The sequence below is a fragment of the Sphaerodactylus townsendi genome, linkage group LG09, assembly GCF_021028975.2.
Source record: "Sphaerodactylus townsendi isolate TG3544 linkage group LG09, MPM_Stown_v2.3, whole genome shotgun sequence".
Taxonomy (NCBI): domain Eukaryota; kingdom Metazoa; phylum Chordata; class Lepidosauria; order Squamata; family Sphaerodactylidae; genus Sphaerodactylus; species Sphaerodactylus townsendi.
In genome coordinates, this window is record NC_059433.1 from 96,904,724 (window position 1) to 96,923,791 (window position 19,068).

Consider the following 19,068-nt stretch of genomic DNA (forward strand, 5'->3'; position numbering starts at 1 on the left):
GTCACGGTTGCTTTACTGAGCTTACTCCTGAGTAACACGTGCCTCAGCGGCAACCTGGTTTTCTGAACTGTAACCTCAGTATTCAGGGAATCTAGGCTGGCTGGCCCCTCCCTCCCCTCCCTTGCATGCCACCCCTCCCTCTCTCCCCTCCCATCAATATACCAAATTGTCAAAACTGCCAAAACTGCAGCTATTTAAATTCAGAAACTGGACTCGTGAACAGTTAAGACAGATCTTTCTACAAACCTTAAAAAAGATCCCAGGTTTTCAAAAACAAAAACTTTAAAAGTGCCAAAATTATAGAAGTGCCTGTTGTTTTAATAAAAGAATGCAACCAGAACAGTATTACTAGCCTTCAAACCTGCCTTTTTGAGAACAAAATGTGGGAAATAGCCAGAGCCTTTTCCAGTGCCATTTTTGGCTTTTGAAGAAAGACTCATTGAGACCAAACCTGGCAGCAACCATCAGGCAACTCTCTACCATGTGACTTCCATGACTCACCCAGGTCTAGCTGGGGTTAAGAGGGCTTGCCAGGCAGCTTGTGTCAATTTCAAGTGTCTTTGTCAGTTTCACAAGGTTTTTTTCTTTTGCCAAAATTGCTTGCAAATGTTCCCCGTGTTCTAATGCAGAGATTCTCTGGTTTGACAATAGCACTGTTGAGCACGCATTGCTACAGTGGCACTGGATTCTGTCTGCTGGGCTTCAGTGTATTGTTCTTGGTCCTGATGAGCTTGCAAAAATGGCCAATTGCACTTAAGATAGCTCTACTGGGCTTTTGTATATTGTTCTTGGTTCTGCTGGGCTTGCAAAACTAGACCACTGTTCTTAAACTGGTTCTGCTGAGCTTCTGTGGATTGCCTTGGTTCTATTCTTAAGAATCCTGCTGGTATTCTCCGGTTTGACATTGTTCTGTAGGGCTGAAGGTTAAAGGAGAAAGGAAGACTACAACTGAACATCAGGAAGAATTACTCAGCTTCAGGGTGCACAATGAAGAAACTGAAATTGTTGAAATTCTTCTATTTTTGGTTCTATTATCAACCAAAAGGGAGACTCTGATCATGAAATCAAAAGGTGATTGAGGCTAGGAAAGGAAGCCATGAAAAAGCTAGAAAAGATTTTTAACTGTAAGAATGTATCACTATCAATTAAATCAAGTTATGACATGTCATAGATATTACTATGGATTGATGTGAATAGTTGGATTGATGTGAATAGTTGAAAAATTTTTGACTGCCTGCCATGAAGGTAGAAAGAACTCAGAAATAATCTTTGATACAAAAATATATCTACTACAAGTACAAGGAAGTGTTCCTATATTTGTATTTATAGCAGAAAGCTTAGCATGTGTTAGCAAATTTGATTAGAATGTCAGCCTCAGCTTCATTTATCTATATTTTATTTTGTATGAATTAGCAAAGCCATAGGTCCTGTACTGGATCTAGTCACTATTAAGACCTGCAAATCCTGCCTATACCCCTTTCATTTCCTTGAGAAGAGTTTGAAACAATGAGATCGTGTTTTCAGATGCTATATTGAATGTAGTTTGGCTTGATCAGCACTGGAGTACAAACAGGTACATCTAAACAAATGCAAGCCCTATTGCTAATTATCATGGCACTATAGGAATTGGTTTAATATATTGTTTTATACAGAATATTAAGTACAACAGCTGCCTACATTCTGATATTCAAAATTATGTCAGTTATGCTGCCTTGATTCCATATTTTTTCCTAGAGTTATGCACACGAGCAAGAGAACTTTTGAAACAATGACTTCTTTAGTTTTTATTTATGTACACAGTCTTATACATTTATTCAACATAACCTACTTTAATCTTTGCACAAGGTAAAGAGTTGAGTGGATATTAGTTATCACAATTTATAGCATAACCAAAACAACATGGAAAAATAAGTTTATTCATTGCAACATCTATGTCAAACAATTAAGTTGATTCTTAGGATCTGCCATAACAAAAGAGGATGGAATATAAAGAGAAATATGAATTTTTTTGTTATATAAATACATACAAAAACAAACGTGTTTGAGATCACAAGAAGTGTATCTTCTGTTACAGATGTGATAATTGGTTTCTTAAAATCATCCGAACACTGTATAAACAGAGTGAACATTTTGAAAACAAAACTAAATTCATTAATTTACAATCTGAATGTGCATATACATCTTCTGTTGGTTCAGCTTGTCAGGAATGTTTATGTGACTGACAACCAGTGTTGGTTCAGCCAATCTCCGCTTCCCCTTGAGTAGGTTATCTGTATGATAACATTGTTTGCAAATATATATTTGTAACATGGACAGCCCCATTCACACTGGAGGCAGTGGGCTGTGGCACCAGGCCCAAAGAGCCTTTCCAGTGGTGAGGGGAGGCTTGCATAGTGCAACAGCCTATCTACCACTGAGAAGCCTCAATGGGCTGCAATGGACTTACATCAGCCAAAAGACTGGATTAAGTCCAGACTGGTGTATCACTGAGAAAGACTTGGAGGGAACTGACTAATGTCAGCTCCTCCCCAGGCCCACCCTCACTATGCTGGTGGTGGAGGTAGGGGCACGAGGATGCTGGTGCTGTGTTTGGCACCACGTTCCAGTGCCAGGTGGGACCACAGCAACTGCATGCCAGTGGAATCCTCTCTCCAATGAAGTAAGTGCCCCAGGGAGGGTAAATCCACCACTGTGGCTGGCACGCCACTCCCAGAAGTGGATTTGCACCCTTTGGATGGGGCTGTTAAACATTTTTGATTTGTACCTAAAAATGCAGGGTGTAAAGGATCCACAAATTGTCTTTGGTATATACAACTCAGGTTGTTGCAGAGTAACAAAGGCATTTGAGAGAGTTATTTTCATCAGTTCCTTAGAGCTTAATCGTGTGAAATTCTATCAGTGGTTTCTCTTATGAATTTTTTCAGACATCACCCTTGAGAAACAGCTTGGAGTTAGATCTCACTGAATTATATTCTGAACTCAGAGGCCATTTCTGCACAGCCACGATGGGGGTTGGGTCGACGTACATGACGCCGACCCAACCCCCCTGGAACCATTTGCACGAATTGTCCCAGAAACAACCGGGAAGTTGGCGCCACAGAGCGCCGTCGCCCGGTCGACCTGCCGTTTCTGTGGCCGTCTGGCGCATCGCCAAGGCCTGGGTACATGCCCCCCCTGCCCTGCGCGACTGCTCCGGTGTCGCTGGGCAGGGGGCCGTGTCCCCAGGCCTCGGAAATGCACCGGACAGCCACAGAAACGGTAGGTGGACAGTGAAAAGGGGGGAGGGCGCCTTCGAGCTGCTGCCGTTCACACGGCAGCGGCTCGAAGCCACCATTTCCCAAAAACCTCACTGGGGAAGGTGCAAGGGCGGCGCAGTTGCATAGCAGCTGTGCCCCCCGTGCGAACAGTTCCCTGGGGACGGCGTTTTTGCCATCCCGAGGGCGCTGTTTCCAGCCCGTGCAGAAAGGGCCAGAGGCACAGAATTCACATATTCATGTGAAGTAATGATTTGAGTACTATGAACAGTATCTAGAGGCATTTTTCACACAGAGCACAAACTGTTGCCATTTTGGTTAAAATGGGCCCAAAACTGGAATAGTTGGACAGGGTCATTTTGACTAAATGGTTACACAGCATCTGAAAAACAGTTCCTCATACTATCCACAATCTTCAAGCCATTTGCTTATATTGTTACAGAACTGCAATCAACAAGAACTGTTAAGAAACCATGACTTCAATACTGGCATTAACTCCAACAACTGTTTCTTTGTTTTTTTGTGTTTTGACACATATAATTAAGCTTGGGCATTTACTATTAGTCCTAAACAAAATTATATGCTTCTAAACTCCCTAACCTGGAATACCAGGGTTGTGATGGGGAGGCAAGCAATGGCAAACCACCTCTGAATGTTTCTTGCCTTGAAACCCCACCGGGGTTGGCATTAAGTCAGATGTGACTTGACAGCAAAACAAACACACACAAAAAAAATTCTAAGCCCATTTACCTCAATGGCATTTAGAAAAGTAGTAATTCTATTCAGGATTGCACTGTTAAATAGTTCCTGGACTTAAAGTTAAAGTATAAATTCATTCTTTTGATGATGACCTTAGATTATAAACTATGGTCATGATCCATAGATATGCCTTTTAAGTCAATAATATGGAAATCAATGCTTCTTAAAGTGCTTAATGTTGCCTGGATTGTTTTATTGTTATTGTAGTCTGCTGGATTAATAATAGAGCACCTAAAATATGCAGTGTCTGTCTTGGTTTATCATACATTGTGCATACTACCACATTACTAGATTAATCCTAAAAAGAATTCTGTCCTCCTAAGTCCATTTGCTTCAATAGATTTAGGAGAATATAATTCTATTTACAGTTGCAATGTTGGATATTATTTCACTGGTTGGAAAAAGCCAGTTAGGAAGTTTGTGATTGACTCAAGAAACCTTACTTATTCCAACAAGAGGGTGAGATTTTCACACATTATTTTTAAACATTTTGTGTACTACTGTATATCTCCCAGAAGAACAACTGGACAAATTTAATACTTTTAAAATTCTAAATAAATATTTATATGGTACGTGCTCTTTTCTCATTCTTTGACTGTCATTCGGCGACCATGAGAATTGCCTAATGTTGATGTGAGTGGTTGTGGGTTGTTTCAGCAAATCCTTTATTTTTTTGCCTCAGATATACATATAGTTCCCACCTGTTCCCATATGTATAATTCACATCTTCTGATGAGTTTTTAAAGGAAAATTATTAACATCTTATGGAATTCAATGTTTTTCTGTATCAGGAAGGTGGCAGTTACCAAATCATATCTAGTAATATAAAAAAATAAAATTTCAGCTGCAAGAAAACACATCTAACACCTTTGTGTATACTTAACACTGCAAACATGAAATAGCACCAAATTGTTTGGTGAGGAGGTCAGCCCCCCCCCCCAACCTAGGTAATTATTATGTTATTAAAAGCTAGCTGGTCGGCTAAATACATTTTGGACATCCTTTCAGGTTTTAATTCTTATGTCTATTCTCATTTTAGCAAACAGTTTGAAGATCAGTTCAACAATTAATGTATTTTAGTTTCTTTGAAAATGTTTGCTTTATACATGGAGAAAAGAAGTTACACCCAGAAGAAGTATTTTCAAATGAGGTATCTGTTTTAATCCGAAAGCTTGTGAATTGATTGGCCAGTTAATACCCTAAACCATTTCAGTTAATGCACATCCACCTTATAATGAAAACATTGAGAGAAACAGCAATTCTATGGGAATCAGTGAGAGATCCAAGGAACTAGCTACCATCCTTTCTACTCTTCTACAATGTATGAAACTTACAATATGTTACAATATTGTATATTTTGGCTGGGAGATTTCAGGCAGAGAAATATATTTCCCAGCACCTGCTATCCTTTGACTGGAAATGCTAGCAAGTAAACCCGGGACCCTCTGCAAGTGAAGTATGTACTTTGTTTCTGAACTATAGCACCTTCCTACAGCTCTTCCTTTAAATTGTGTTCCTTGGAATACTGTGGGGTTTTTAAAGAAAAATTGACATAGAAAAATGATAATAATTATTATAGGATTTCAAGTAAACAGAGCAGAAAGTTGTACAATGGCCTTCTATATGATTAAAATGGGAACTCTGCCTTTAGTTATACGTTAAAATTTTGATTTATTGAAAATCCTCCCTGCATGTGAAAAATGTTCTGTAGGACTCTCCAATATCTGCTGCCTGTTTTAAAAGAAGCTGCTCTTGTGAAATAGCTTATTTTACACTTGTTTCCTGCTACTGTCCATTCAAAGTATGCATATGATAGATATGTGAGCTAAATCCTGGCTTCACTGAAACAACATAACAATATTGCCAGCCGATTTCAAAAGAGCCGAGGCTTCACCCACTGTTAGCACCACTGTTGTATATTGTGAAAAGATTTATGCACCTGTTTTGAGGAAGCAAAGTTCCACATTACTTGCATTAATAAAATAAACTATTCCACAGAATTATGTTATTCATATTAACTTAGAAGAGTAATACTATAATAACATGTATATAAATATATATCCGTTGTAATATTTTGCTGCATTACAGAATCATAGGTTGACCATTATTATTTGTTTAGCAAACATACCATATCGCTCATGGAAGTCATTAAAGTTTTTATATTTTTTTTTCAAATATTAACAATGAATGTTGGGTCAGCATTTTGATATTCCTTCTTCCCAGTGCTCAGATCACTGTCAAGACATTGACAAGGTAGATGAGGGGTTACAATGCTCTGTACTTTTACCGCTCTATTGTTTAATTAGCATCTGCCACTTGGGAATGAAAAATGCTAGGCAAAACACTGTGAAACATGCACAGACATTAGCCTGAGTTAAATCCCCCATTTTGGTTCTCAAGAACAATTTCAGTCATGTGAAAGTTTTTATTTGGGGTCACTGACCCATCCAAAGACCCCAAAAGAATCTGTGCTTCACTGAGATTCAAAGTCTAAGCCTTTGCTATCCAGCTGAACTTGATATTACGCTGTTCTGATAACAGATTAACCTGTTTTTGAACCTCCATAATTATTGAAGTCAGTCATAAGACTTGTTCTTTGATTTTGAAAAAGTGATTTAGAGTGCATGTCTCTGATGGTCACGTTTTGTAAGTCAGAACTTAAACATCAAATACTCTCTCTTAACAACTGTGAAATAATATCTGTGCTAAATTATAAATGTTATTCTCATACCTGCCTCTTGTCTACCAGGGGGACTTTTGATCAGATGTGCTTCTCAGCTTTCATGCTTGAAATCCAAATCCCATGCACATGGTGATACAATTTGCATTGGGACTGTACTGCATGCAGAAAGACTCTGTTCCATGTTGTTATCCCCTCTTGAAACAGCTCCAGGGGACCATTATCTTCCTCACTTAGGCAGTACTAATGGCTGTACAGGGCAAACAGTAACTCCCTGACATCATTTTAGATCAGGAAAACAGTAGTGGGGAAGGCTCACTGCCTTTCTTACATGCCATGGTTACAATCTGAATCATACCTCTCTATCTCTCAGAATTACTTTCTGAGAATAAAATTTCCAAAAACTGAAAGTCCTTGTGGTAGAGCAGGGAGGGATGCAAATATAATGTAACATATAGTTGATCCGTCTATATCATATGTTAACATAGTTCATGCCTCAGGCAAAATACTATTTTAGTGGATCTTAGCTGAGCACACTTTACTTTTTTACTTTACTGAGAACAACCAATGCTCTTCTGTAGTCAATGAGTATACTACATGTGATCTTTAGATAACCTGACCATAAACCAATGATTGTTTGACCCTCAGCTATTCTGATGCTTAATTCCTACACATGGTTCATTTCCAGTTATTACTCACATGTAACAAATCTGTTACTTCATTTAACTGAAGCATAAGAAAGCTAGTTAAGGTCAGTTCAAGATAAATTCATCTTGAAGCTTCGGCAATTTAAGCCAAAGAGGGAGCAATTCTAAATAAGGCACCTTATTTAGAAGTGATCACAGGATAAAAGATTCCAGCAGCTATTCCTAATGGCACTGCACATCTAGACACTATTGGGCTTGAGCAAAAACAATAAAATTGGTAAAATTTTGGTTCAGGTTACTTTGGTTTTTAAATTTTCATTAAAGTAAAAAAACACCCAAATACCTTTATATTCATGTTTCCTCAAAAAAAGGACTCAATTTGAACCTATGGAGATTTTGGGGGGTTTCTATCTGTAGGGAAGGCATTTTTCAAGGTACAGGCACAAGACTTGCAGAGTGGCTTTGGGAGTAGAAACAACTGGAAACTATGGGAGATGCGAGCAGTCTTTTTGGGGAGCCATAGAATTGGATCCCCTAAACCAAATTTCACCAAATTAGGATGCTCTTATTAGAAGAGTCTCCCAAAACCATACTGCCAGTTTTGTGCCACCTTGAAAAATGCCCCCCTTCCATTTGAATTGACTGGGTTCCGTTGTAGCCTATGGGAAATGTTGGGGGGTGTCTGTAGGAGGGCATTTTTCAAGGAAGGGTCACCAAATTTGCAAGGTGGCTTCAGGAGACTCTCCTAATGAGACCACCCAAGTTTGATGAAGTTTGGTTTAGGTGTTCAATTCTTTGGGTCCCCAAAGGTGTTTCCCCCATCTCCAGTTGTTTATAATGGGGGATGGGTGCAATCCCTTTGGGGACCCATAGAGCTGAATCCCTTGAACCAAACTCCACCAAACTTGGCTACTACTACCAGGAGAGTCTCCTGAAGCCTCCTACAAATTGGATGAGAAATCCCTCTCTACAGACAGACCCCCCCCAAAAAAAGTTCCCTGCTAGACACCCCCAGAAATTCCCCATGGCTACAATGGAGCTCAGTCAATTCAAATGGGAGAACCTATGTGGAAACAGGTACTTTAAAAGTTTAAATCGCTAAAATCCAGTAACCTGAATACCTATTTTGGTTATTGAGTTTCTTTTACACCTTGTTTCAGTATTCAGCCCTGAAAAAAACCAAAAAGTAGACTTTTTGGGTTTTTTGCTGAGCTGGCATTACTGAATCAACAAGCCTAGACATGATCCTAGAATGTATACTACCATGATATTGGCCATCAATAATACTCACGTTGAAGCTCTGCTTCAGCAGCTGGAAGAACAGATGCAAAGGCATCTGCATTCATGGTATCAGTCGGAGCTAGTGTCCTGCCATGCAGTATCTTAAGGATACCTGTGGTCATTAGTAATTACAGTTTTTCAAAGCTGGAGCAGTGTGACAAGAATGCAGCAGTGCTTCTGCTTTTGCAATGGATGTCACTTTAGCAGCAGCTATGTATCCAATTATTTGCCTTAATGTCATTTAATAGCACTGGGCTCCAATTGTAATAGTGCACATGTTTTTGAGCAAAGAACCTTGGGACTCTTCCTATCTAGATTATTGGCAATAAGCCAATGCAAAAGTATATTATTACAATTTGAGAACAATTTGTCTTAAAAATGGTTAATTGATTTTAAAAAATATTAAGTTTTAGATTTTTTGTTAGAATGTTATTGCCTCATTCAAAGAACTGCACGCACGCACACACACACACATACAACCCACAGATGATTTTTTTACCTGACCAATGTCTATTAGTGGAGACCATTTGTATAGCCTATAGCTTTTTATGTCCTTAAGCTTTCGCAGTGTTGATAGACAATACTGATGAAGTTCAAAATACTATGTACAAACGGACTCCTTCAAAGTAAGCCTTAACTTTTCAACGGGTGCCCAACTCTGTTTTAGAAAGCAACTTAATTTCTATTAGTAAATAGGACGTTCCCCAATTTAGCCTGTTTGTGGATTAGCCTGTTACAAAGTGTTTCTTTCTTCCTCTTCCTTTCTTTCAAAGCATATTTATCCAACTCTGTATATTTATAGTGTATATTGATGTCTTTATCGGTTCACAGGGGTAGCTAGATCTTAAACACACAATGTACATTATCATTTTAATATTATATATACATACATACACTATGTGCAAAATTCAATAGACAAGATTTTGTTACACAATCATTCTATTATAACAGTTACTGAAATATTCCACCACCTTACTTGAACCAATATAAGTAGTTTGATGTTACCCCTGGAAAACACAGATTGTTAGTGCAAGATCCTCCATAGCTGGGAGGGCAAGCAGAACATGGCACCCCTACTTTATATGGTGCTTCTCCAATCCAGTTCCCTCTAAGAAAAAAAACAAGTAATTTAGAAATAATTTAGAGGAACACTTTTACTACCATTTGATCTTATCAGCAAAGCTTGATTTTTCATTTGTATGTACAGAGTTCTCTGTATTATTACTCATCTCATACAAACATCTGTAGGTAGCTCACAATAAAATCAGAATAATAAAACATACCAATAAAAACAAAAGTAAAGCATGACAATAAAAAAATCATAAAATTAAACAAACACCCACTCCCCAACCCCCAGACAAGCAGCTGTCAAGAGGCTTCCAGGGAGACTAACCAAATGCCTAGATGAGGAGGAAAGTCTTCATCATGTGCCTAAACCCATAAAGTGTAGACCCCAGGCAAGTCTCTGAGGGGGAGGTTGTTCCAAAGCCCTCCCACGTGCCCCCACCTCCATATTTTGATGGGGAGAGGCACCAGCAGGAGTGCTTTCTCTTGCGACCTCAGTGCCCAGGCACTACATACAGACTCAGACATTCCTTCAGGTAGGCAGGGCTTCTCGGCCTTTTGGCTAAGATCAAGTGTGTAGTAGGTAGGCAGGGCCTAATCCATTTAGAGCTTTGTACATTTATATCAGCACCTTGAATTGGGCACAGGAGTGAACTGGAAGTCAGTGCAGTTCTTTAATGTGCTTCCAGACAAATGGTTAGCCAAAATGGAGGGAGTCTGTCCCTTTTAGAATGGGGAAATTAGCAAGAGCAGACTTGTGGCTTTAGCAAAAGGTCAGACAAGATCAAGATCTTTGTTGCCTAAGTATATAAAGATCAGGTTTTGCAAGAAATTTGCCGGAGAGCAAAATAAAGTTTAACAAATTTATTTAGGGATAATAGGGATCTACAGGCTCACAATAATCAAAGCAGCAGAACTCACACACAGTCCTAGGATATAAGCAGAGTTGACAGGATAGGTTTGGAATAGATGAAGGGAATTTGGGGAGTAAGGGTCACAGTCACCTGATCTTGGAGTTAAAAGGTTTGATGAACAGAGCTGAGCAACTGGCGCTTAGCTCTGGTAGAAGAAAGATCAATGCACTGGGGGCAATATCAATGGACAGAGAGGAGACTGAGATATTGAATACTGGCTACTGGGAGAGGGGGCTTTTATAGGGAAAAAGAGACCTTCAAGGTTATGCAGATCAAGGTCTTTAATTTTTTTTTATTTTTTTTATTAAACTTATAGGCCGCCTATCCCCGAAGGGCTCAAGGCGGCTTCCAACATGGCTGTTACATAGACAGCAATCAACAACATAAAATACTAAAATCATTAAAACCTAAGAACTAAGCAGCAGTTTACTACAGAACTATAGGTTAAGCAACCCAGTTCATAAATTAATTAAGACAGGCTACCCCTTGAAGGCCATTAAAAAGAAGAAAAAGAGGGAGGAGTAAAAGTAGGGCTCTGGGATGGAATTTATAAGTAAAGACAGGCTTCCAGCTTCTTTAATAGAGATGGAACGAGCAGTCCTCAGTTTTGATTTCAATTTCAGTGTCGATAGGGGCAGTAGATCCACGCGCCGGCCTCCCCGAAAGCCCGGTGGAAAAGTCTCCGTTCCTTTACGCAGGCCCTGGCGGAACTCATTAAGGTTATCCCCAAGAGGGGGTCCCTTTGCACAGCCGGAGAGGTAAGGCATTCCATCGAGGCGGGGGGCCAGAGCCGTAAGCGCTCTGGGTCTGCCGGGTTGCGAGGCCAGTCACGCATCATTGCAGGACCAGGGTCACCAGAAGTAGACTCTGCTCGTTGCCGAAAGCGCATGGCGACCTTAAGTGGGACAAGAATATGGTGATGCGGTCCTGCACGGGTATGTGGGCCCCATGCCGCTGTGAAGGCCTTTGAAAGGTTAAAACCAGCACCTTGAAAAGCGATCCGAACTCCACCGGAAGCCAGTGCAGACGGCACAGGCACAGTTGGGTAAAGATATGATCTGAATAATCCACCACACCTGTTAGCCCAGCCGTGGCCGCTGTCACATTCCTGGACCAGCTTCAGCCCGGATCAGCTCTAGCCAAAGGAAGAGCCCGCTGTGAGAGTCTGAAGTTACAATAATCAAGCCTCGAGGGTGACCGGGCCGCGATGGATCACAGTGGCCAGGTCGTGGACTGGGAGAGATAGGGAGCCAGCCGCCGCAGTTCGCCTGGCGTAAAGGAGTGGAAGAACTCAATTCCTGGGTAACATGGGCCACCTGGTTCTCCATAGATAATGAAAGAGTCCAGGCGGACCCCCAGGCTCGCGAGCCAGGAGATGTTGGGGCCAACATGACCCCCCTCCAGATTTGGCGGCTAGAAATTCCCTCGCCGTCTCTCCCCCCCGGCCCAGCCAAAGGCGACTCCTCGGTCTTACGTTGGGTTAAAGCTTTGAACCTACGGCCTGTCTCGAAACCAATCCAGCCAAGCTCTAGCTCCAGACAGTGCTGGCCAGAGGCTGCAGGGGCGAGTGTCGCTCCCCCCTCCATCAACAGAATGAGCTGGGTGTCATCCGCGATATTGGTGACAGACTGTTCAGCCCAAAAGGCCTCCACAATTCAGCTGAGCGAGGGGCCGCGATGTAGATGTTAAATGGAAGAGCGGGGAAAGCAAGGCCCTGGAGGAACCCTACACAATTAAGTGGGGCTTCTGTGGGAGGCCTCATCCCTCGCCGACTCCATACCTGGGTGCTGGCCCCGACCCTGGAGAAACGAGGTAATCCATTGAAGGACTGTGCCTCGCGACTCCAGGAGGTACGCCAGGTATGGTGGATCAAAAGGCATAAAGTGATCGTAAGCCACATCAAAGCGCCTGCTGTAAGATCGAAGCAATACCAGCGAGCCGATCCGCTTCTCGGTCTAGCTGCGTATGGAGCATATCTGGTGATGGCGATGAGGAACGGTCTTCCTTCCTCATCTCCCATGCCCAGCCGCACGGAAGCCGGACTGGAAGGGATCAAGTGCCGATGTGTCCTCCAGAAAGCCCCTGAAGGCTGCTCCAACACTGCACTCTTCTCAATTACCTTCCCGAGGAACGACAAGTTCAAGCACGGACGGTAATTCTGGCCAGATCTCCCAGGATCTAAGGATGGTCTTTTAAGAGTGGGCGACTCATCTGCCTCCTTCAACCCAATCCCGAAATAATACTCCTTGCCTCAAGGGAGCAGTTAACTATATTCAACAGGTGGGGGTCGTAACTCCTCCCGGCAAGCTTTAATCAGCCAGGAGGAGGCACGGATCCAGAGGGACAGGGTAGTAGGTCTAACAGCAGCTAGGGCCCTGTCAACATCGGACTCACGGAGTAGGGAAAACCGGTCCAGCCTAGGACCTGAAGCCGGCGAGGGAGCCTCGAGTTCTGTTACTGTATCAAGCGTGGCCGGAAGGTCCCGGCGGAGGGATGCGACTTTATCTACAAAAAAGCTCTGAAATGCCTCACAGCCAATTGCCAATTGAGAATTTGTAGACCCCTCCACCAAAGAGGTGAGGAACAAATCTCCCGGAACAAATGGGAATCTTGCCTTTCTGGGGAAAGACAAGAGGGGGACATCAATCTTAAGTGTTGAATTATTAAGCTAATGGTTTGAGTGCTTAGCCTGATAGACTAATTTGGGAGTGCCCAGTCTGGGAGTGCCCAGACTAATTAGCCTGATGGACTAATTTGGGAGCTGTCAAACATTGGCGATGTAATTATAACTATAAAACATTGGCAATGTAAATTAGGTAGTCATTAGAAAGAGATTAGTCAGAGGAGGAAGTATGGGCTAATACAACACTGGCAAGAACACTTGAGGCAAACACATTAACAAGTCCTTTGTCTTCACAGGGCAGATAGTTCAGGGCTGGATATGGGAATGCTCTCCAATGCAGGGGTATTGTTTCCTTTTAATCCTTTTAGGAAGGGCATGAGGAAGGTATTTTGCATGATAGATATGGATTAGAGTCAGTCTAGACCAGGGGTAGGGAACCTGTGGCTCTCCAGATGTTCAGGAACTACAATTCCCATCAGCCCTACCAGCATGGCCAATTGGCCATTCTGACAGAGGCTGATGGGAATTGTAGTTCCTGAACATCTGGAGAGCCGCAGGTTCCCTACCCCTGGTCTAGACAAGCTTTTACTGTCCTTGTGGGATAACATTTAAGCTCCAGGGTAGAACCTGCGGCGGGCAGGTGCTCAGGGATCCACATTCATTATCCCAGCTCCCTACCAGCATGGCCACCATTGGCCCATACCTGACAGAGGCTGATGGGAATTGTAGTTCCTGAACATCTGGAGAGCCGCAGGTTCCCTACCCCTGCACTAGCCAATGCAGAGAACGGGCTCCCTACTTTGACAAAGTACTGCTAGGCACCCCAAGGGTAAGCAGGATGGGTAGAAGCACTGTTCTCTTAAAAGCAGGGTTCCTCCAACACACTATGATCTGGTAACAAGATGTACCAGCTAACAGCCTAGCTGATGCATGCTGCACCATAGGCCCTAGCTTCTGGACAGGGCTCACATATTCTGTTTAAGAATAGAAAAAGTACAGAATTTTATATTGGGTGGCAAGGTTTTGTGTTTTGCCATGTAAATATGGTGTTTTGCTATGTAAATATTGTGCGTGTGTTTTATTTCTATGTTTTAATGTGGAGTTTTAAATGTATGTTGCTGTGATCTAAAAAGTAGGCCTATGGGGTAGGAAAGAGGGGAACTAGAAGGGAGGGTGAATTGAATGGTAGCTGTATCTCAGTAAGCTGAGTTGACTGGTTGGTTGAGAGAGAGGCTTTGTATGAGAATTAGTGCTGAGCAGAGTGTAGTATGTGGAAGAAGCTTGAATGAGGTGCTGTAGAATACTGTGAAAGAAGTCTGTGTTCTGTATGGAAGGTATTAGCATAAGTGGCAAGTAAGGAAAAGAAGTCTGTGTGGAAGTTATGATCATGAGTGGCAAGTTGGGAAGTTAAACTTTGTGGAAGTTATTTGACCTCTGTGGCCTGACTGAATATAACAGAAGCAAGAGGAATGAAAAGAGAGCTACTTACTTTGGAGCATAGTTGCATACCAAGTAAACAGCTCGTCTCCAAACTGATCCCCACACATTCATGTTGTAACATGTGTTGATTGCACAGCCTATTCGATTGGAAGTAGCCCAAACCATCTAAAGAGAAGGTATTATTATTTGTTTAAAATCCAAATTAAAAAGCAATAGATCTACCATACATAGACAAGCCTTGATTTAAAGCACAATATAAGAACAGTGGAACTTATATAACCTGTGTGTAATGTGTGCACATGGGCCCATAGCATCTCAGAGGACACCTTGGATTGCAGTCCTGAGGATATGGAAAGGCATAGTCTTTCACCTCATCATACCATGGTTTTATTAGTTGGAGAATTGATCGATATCTAGGTATAATAAAAATAAGAAAGAAGGGAACATTTTTAATGTTCTACATAATTGATCTGCATAAGGTAGATACTGTTAGGCACAGGGCAGAAGCCCTGTCCTCAGAACTAAGGCTCTGTCCGGTTACTAAAATAACTACCTACAAGCTTCTTCAGTGTTCAGAGATTTATTTGTTTCTAATTTCATGCAGAAGAGGGAGACTCTCCTCTCCAAGCCTGTGTTGCCAAAGGAGGAGGTTCAAAGGGGCTGTTGCTTGTGTAACATAATTTATACCCTCTTACAAACATCCCTCTTTGTCTTCTTGCTCATTGGTTTGAGTCAAATAAACGTACAGACCTGGCTTCATCTTATCCCACCTTTTACCACACCTTTCCATCCCATATTTCCCTAAAATGTAACTTCTGGAGTCTAAAACACCTCATGTATAAAATTCTCTATAACAACTACTGGTTCTCTACTAGCAATCAAGTTTTCTGCTAATTTCTTATTCCCTTGGTGGGGCCCTGTTTCTTTCAAACTCAAGGCCAGTGTCAGGCTCACTCTGAGGTTTAGTTTCCTCAAGCTTCCTCGCCTTTGTGTGTTAATCAGGCTTTCAGTAAGCTCAGTACCAGACTCCATCAGTTTCGTTAGCTAAAATGATTTTATGTAACGTACTCCACCCTTTGTGCAAGCTAACTATATGTGTGTATATATATATGGCTTAAAACACTGTGAACTATATATGTGTACATATCAATACTATGATGTGATTAAATTTTCATGCAGTCATATACTTGTGAGTGTACAAGTGCAAGCTGATTAACCCAAAGGAGACAAACATAGTCATTTGTATGATCATGGCATTGGGAAAAACTGAGGTACTTTTTTGTGATCTTGATGAGACCTGAATGAAATGCATAATCTGTCTGAATTTAAAAATGTGAACTAAGTAGCTTGTGAAATTAAGATGGATATATGAAATATTAAGTTAAATGTCTAAATGTTTTATCCAAAAGTTAGATATATTTTTGCCCTGTCTAATTAATAGCTTTGCTTAATTTGAACACTTTAATATAATTATACCAACTAAAGACAATCCAGGTAGCTATGCTTGATTATATGAAGTTTCAGGTCACAGCCTGTTTTCCGCTCACAATCATGAAGCTGAATGATTTTGGTTGCTTCCAAAGTAAAATGGATGTCCATTTGCAACATGATACTGTTTTCTTGCAGTTGTCATCCTATTCCCCCACCCATTAGCACCACTGCCTTCAATTTTTAAAAGGCATAATGTAAAAAATAAAATCCGAGATTTTGAGTTGAGACATACTACTTAGGTATTGCTGTGTTCCTTCGGTATTTGCTCATAAGCCAAGCCAGTTTTGTGAGCAGTTCACTTCACAGATAAATGCTGCTGACTGCACAAATGAAAAAGCAGGCAATGCAACGTATCCAATGTCATTCAGTCATGGAATGCATCTGACTGGCATTGAGAAGAACAAATTGCAATCCGTTCTATGCTTTCTAATTAAATCAGTTTAATCACAGTCAAGGAACACATGCTTCTTCTCTGGTAAATTTAGTTTGCTGACTGTGCAAAAGCAGTTACTTATTTATCAACACTCTGCAACCCAAGTAGACACTGCACAGGTGCAAAGTTGCTTGACATAGAGCTGTGGTCGAGAAAAACTTCAGCAGGAAACATTATGGTGTTTCAAGATGGGGCTGGCTTTGTGTGTTTGATCAAGGAAGATTTGTCTGGTGATTGCGTTTATGTTGAAGTTTATGTCCAGAACATGTATCTCCCTGCTTATTTTAAATTTAATGGACCATACCAAGGACCTTCTTTACCAAAATAGGAACTATGCTGCATCAAACACTGCTCATTCAGAACCTAACATGTTTTCCCATGTACAAACAGAACTCTAGCACACCTGTATTTCACTGGTTTCTGTGTGACTAAATTCTGTGTGTATAATGATGGATAATCATGTAAATGGAAGACATCTTTGGATAATCATGTAAATGAAAGACACAATTGCACCCAAAGTACTTATTTCCCACACGAAATTATGTATCAGCACAGTCATCTTCAAATTTCATCAAATTATCTTCCTACCTTCCAGTTCTTACAGACAGATTTTGTCCTAGGTATCTCAATAAAAAGGAAGGGCCATGGTCCCAAATGCAGGTTGCTGCCCATGCTTCTGCAGATTTGGCTAGATTTTCATCCCAAATCTGGAAAAAGAAAAATTCTTTAGCTACACTGAATACTGACCTGGAAAGAGTTCAGAAATGATAATTTCACTGAATTAAGCATGAGAAAGAAAAAACATGTTGTAGTTGTATGCCATCTGCACCACTCCTCTTCTGTTGGTTCTCTCTGGTCATATTTGATCTTCTAAGCATGATGGATTAATAGATAATATATTGTATTTACATCCCACACTTTCTTTGACGTTCTTGGAGGAGCAATGTACTCTTCCCCTCTGTAAGATTCTTTGCCCAAGGCTTTCATATTGAACATAGTTTGCACTTAGGTTCCCATATCTATACTCATAGTATCTGTGGGCCTTAGCCACAGTGACTTATGATCTGGTGAAAGCAGACAAAAATGTCATTTAGGTTTATTTATTCATAATGGTCTTAGCAAAAAAAAGTGATTTCTGATTCCCCATGGTCAAAAAAGCTTGTGATACGCACAGTGAAAGTCCTGGTTTGGGTGAATAGTCCCCATAGCTTCAGTGCCCAACTAGGTTCCATCCCGGCCCTGGCAAGTGTTCTCCCCCTCACCCCATGTTTTTTAAAAAAACAGTAAAAAGGTACATCTTTTTGAAAAACCCAGGCGGAGGCTGCATCAGTGGGGAGGCAGCAAAAAAAACAATACGGTTCATTTTCCCTGCCCTAGGAGGCACGCACCAATCAGAGCACAGTGGGCTGGGCACAGAGCGTGCAAAGGGTTAGGGTTTTTTGTGCTGGTCATGGCTTAGTAGGCATGAACCTACAAATAGAAGGAGAGCTAGCACTGAGTGTGTTTACCAATGAAGCTGCACAGCCAAAAAGTTAAAAAATAGAACTTCCTATGTTCCTACAAAGCTTTGCAGCCAGAAATATTTTTAAAAAACTTCCTCAAGTAGAGGGGATGGGCCGCTGGGTCGTGTTCCTGCCAATCGGAAAGAGCCGCAGAGCAGATCGCAGGCTTGTGGAAATAGTTACTGTTTTTGATTCTGGGATTAACTTTAACCCCCTCAACAAATGCACACTGCGGTAGGGAGGCAGAGACCGGGATGAAAAGGTACTGTATCTTATGGAACTGGGGTGGGGGAGGGGAAAGGTTATTTTCCAAGTGGGGATTCACCCGTTATCTGTTTGTCTTCCTTTATGCAGTCCTTCCTCCAAGTAAATGGTATATGGTTCCTGACTCTCAGAACTTCTTTTTACCCTTTATGTAGAATCCCTTTCTAATAAAGAATTATCCTAAAAAACTATTGAGAGGAGGATATGTAGTGTATTGTCGAAGGCTTTCATGGCCGGAATCACTTGAGTGCTGTGTGGTTTTCGGGCTGTATGGCCGTGTTCTAGCAGCATTCTCTCCTGACTTTTCGCCTGCATCTTTGGCTGGCATCTTCAGAGGATGCTGCTAGAACACGGCCATACAGCCCGAAAACCACACAGCACTCAAAGGATATGTAGTGTTGTGGGGCTGTTACAAAAGTTATTCATTCAGTTTTAGAGAAATAGTATTGTATAGTGGTTAGAGTGTTGGATAATGAACCAGAATTGAAATCCCTGCTCAGTCATGATACTCACTTAGTGACCTTAGGCCAGGCACTCTCAGCCTAGCCTATCTCAGAAAATTGTCATGATGAAAAAATAAGGAAGGGAACTTTATATATTCTCTCTTGAGGTTCCTTGGAGCAGAGGTAGGATTAAAAGGGGGTAGGTAGGTAGGATTAAAAGGCACAGATGCAATGATTTTAACAATTCACTATTGGGTTGTGATCAGATGAAC

The 19,068-nt window shown here is 41.4% G+C and overlaps 1 protein-coding gene across 1 annotated transcript in view; it reads right to left on the bottom strand.

The window, feature by feature from the left end:
* Positions 1-3,173: 3,173 nt before the first annotated feature.
* PI15 (peptidase inhibitor 15) overlaps positions 3,174-19,068 on the bottom strand; it is a 35,176-nt gene continuing 19,281 nt past the window's right edge. Inside the window, exons 3-6 of the mRNA XM_048508106.1 lie at positions 17,176-17,294; positions 14,944-15,076; positions 14,713-14,828; positions 3,174-9,729 (exon numbers count right to left, since the gene is read on the bottom strand). Coding sequence (XP_048364063.1) covers positions 9,594-9,729; positions 14,713-14,828; positions 14,944-15,076; positions 17,176-17,294 — 504 coding nt within the window. The 3' untranslated portion in view covers positions 3,174-9,593. The remainder of the gene's footprint in view (positions 9,730-14,712; positions 14,829-14,943; positions 15,077-17,175; positions 17,295-19,068) is intronic.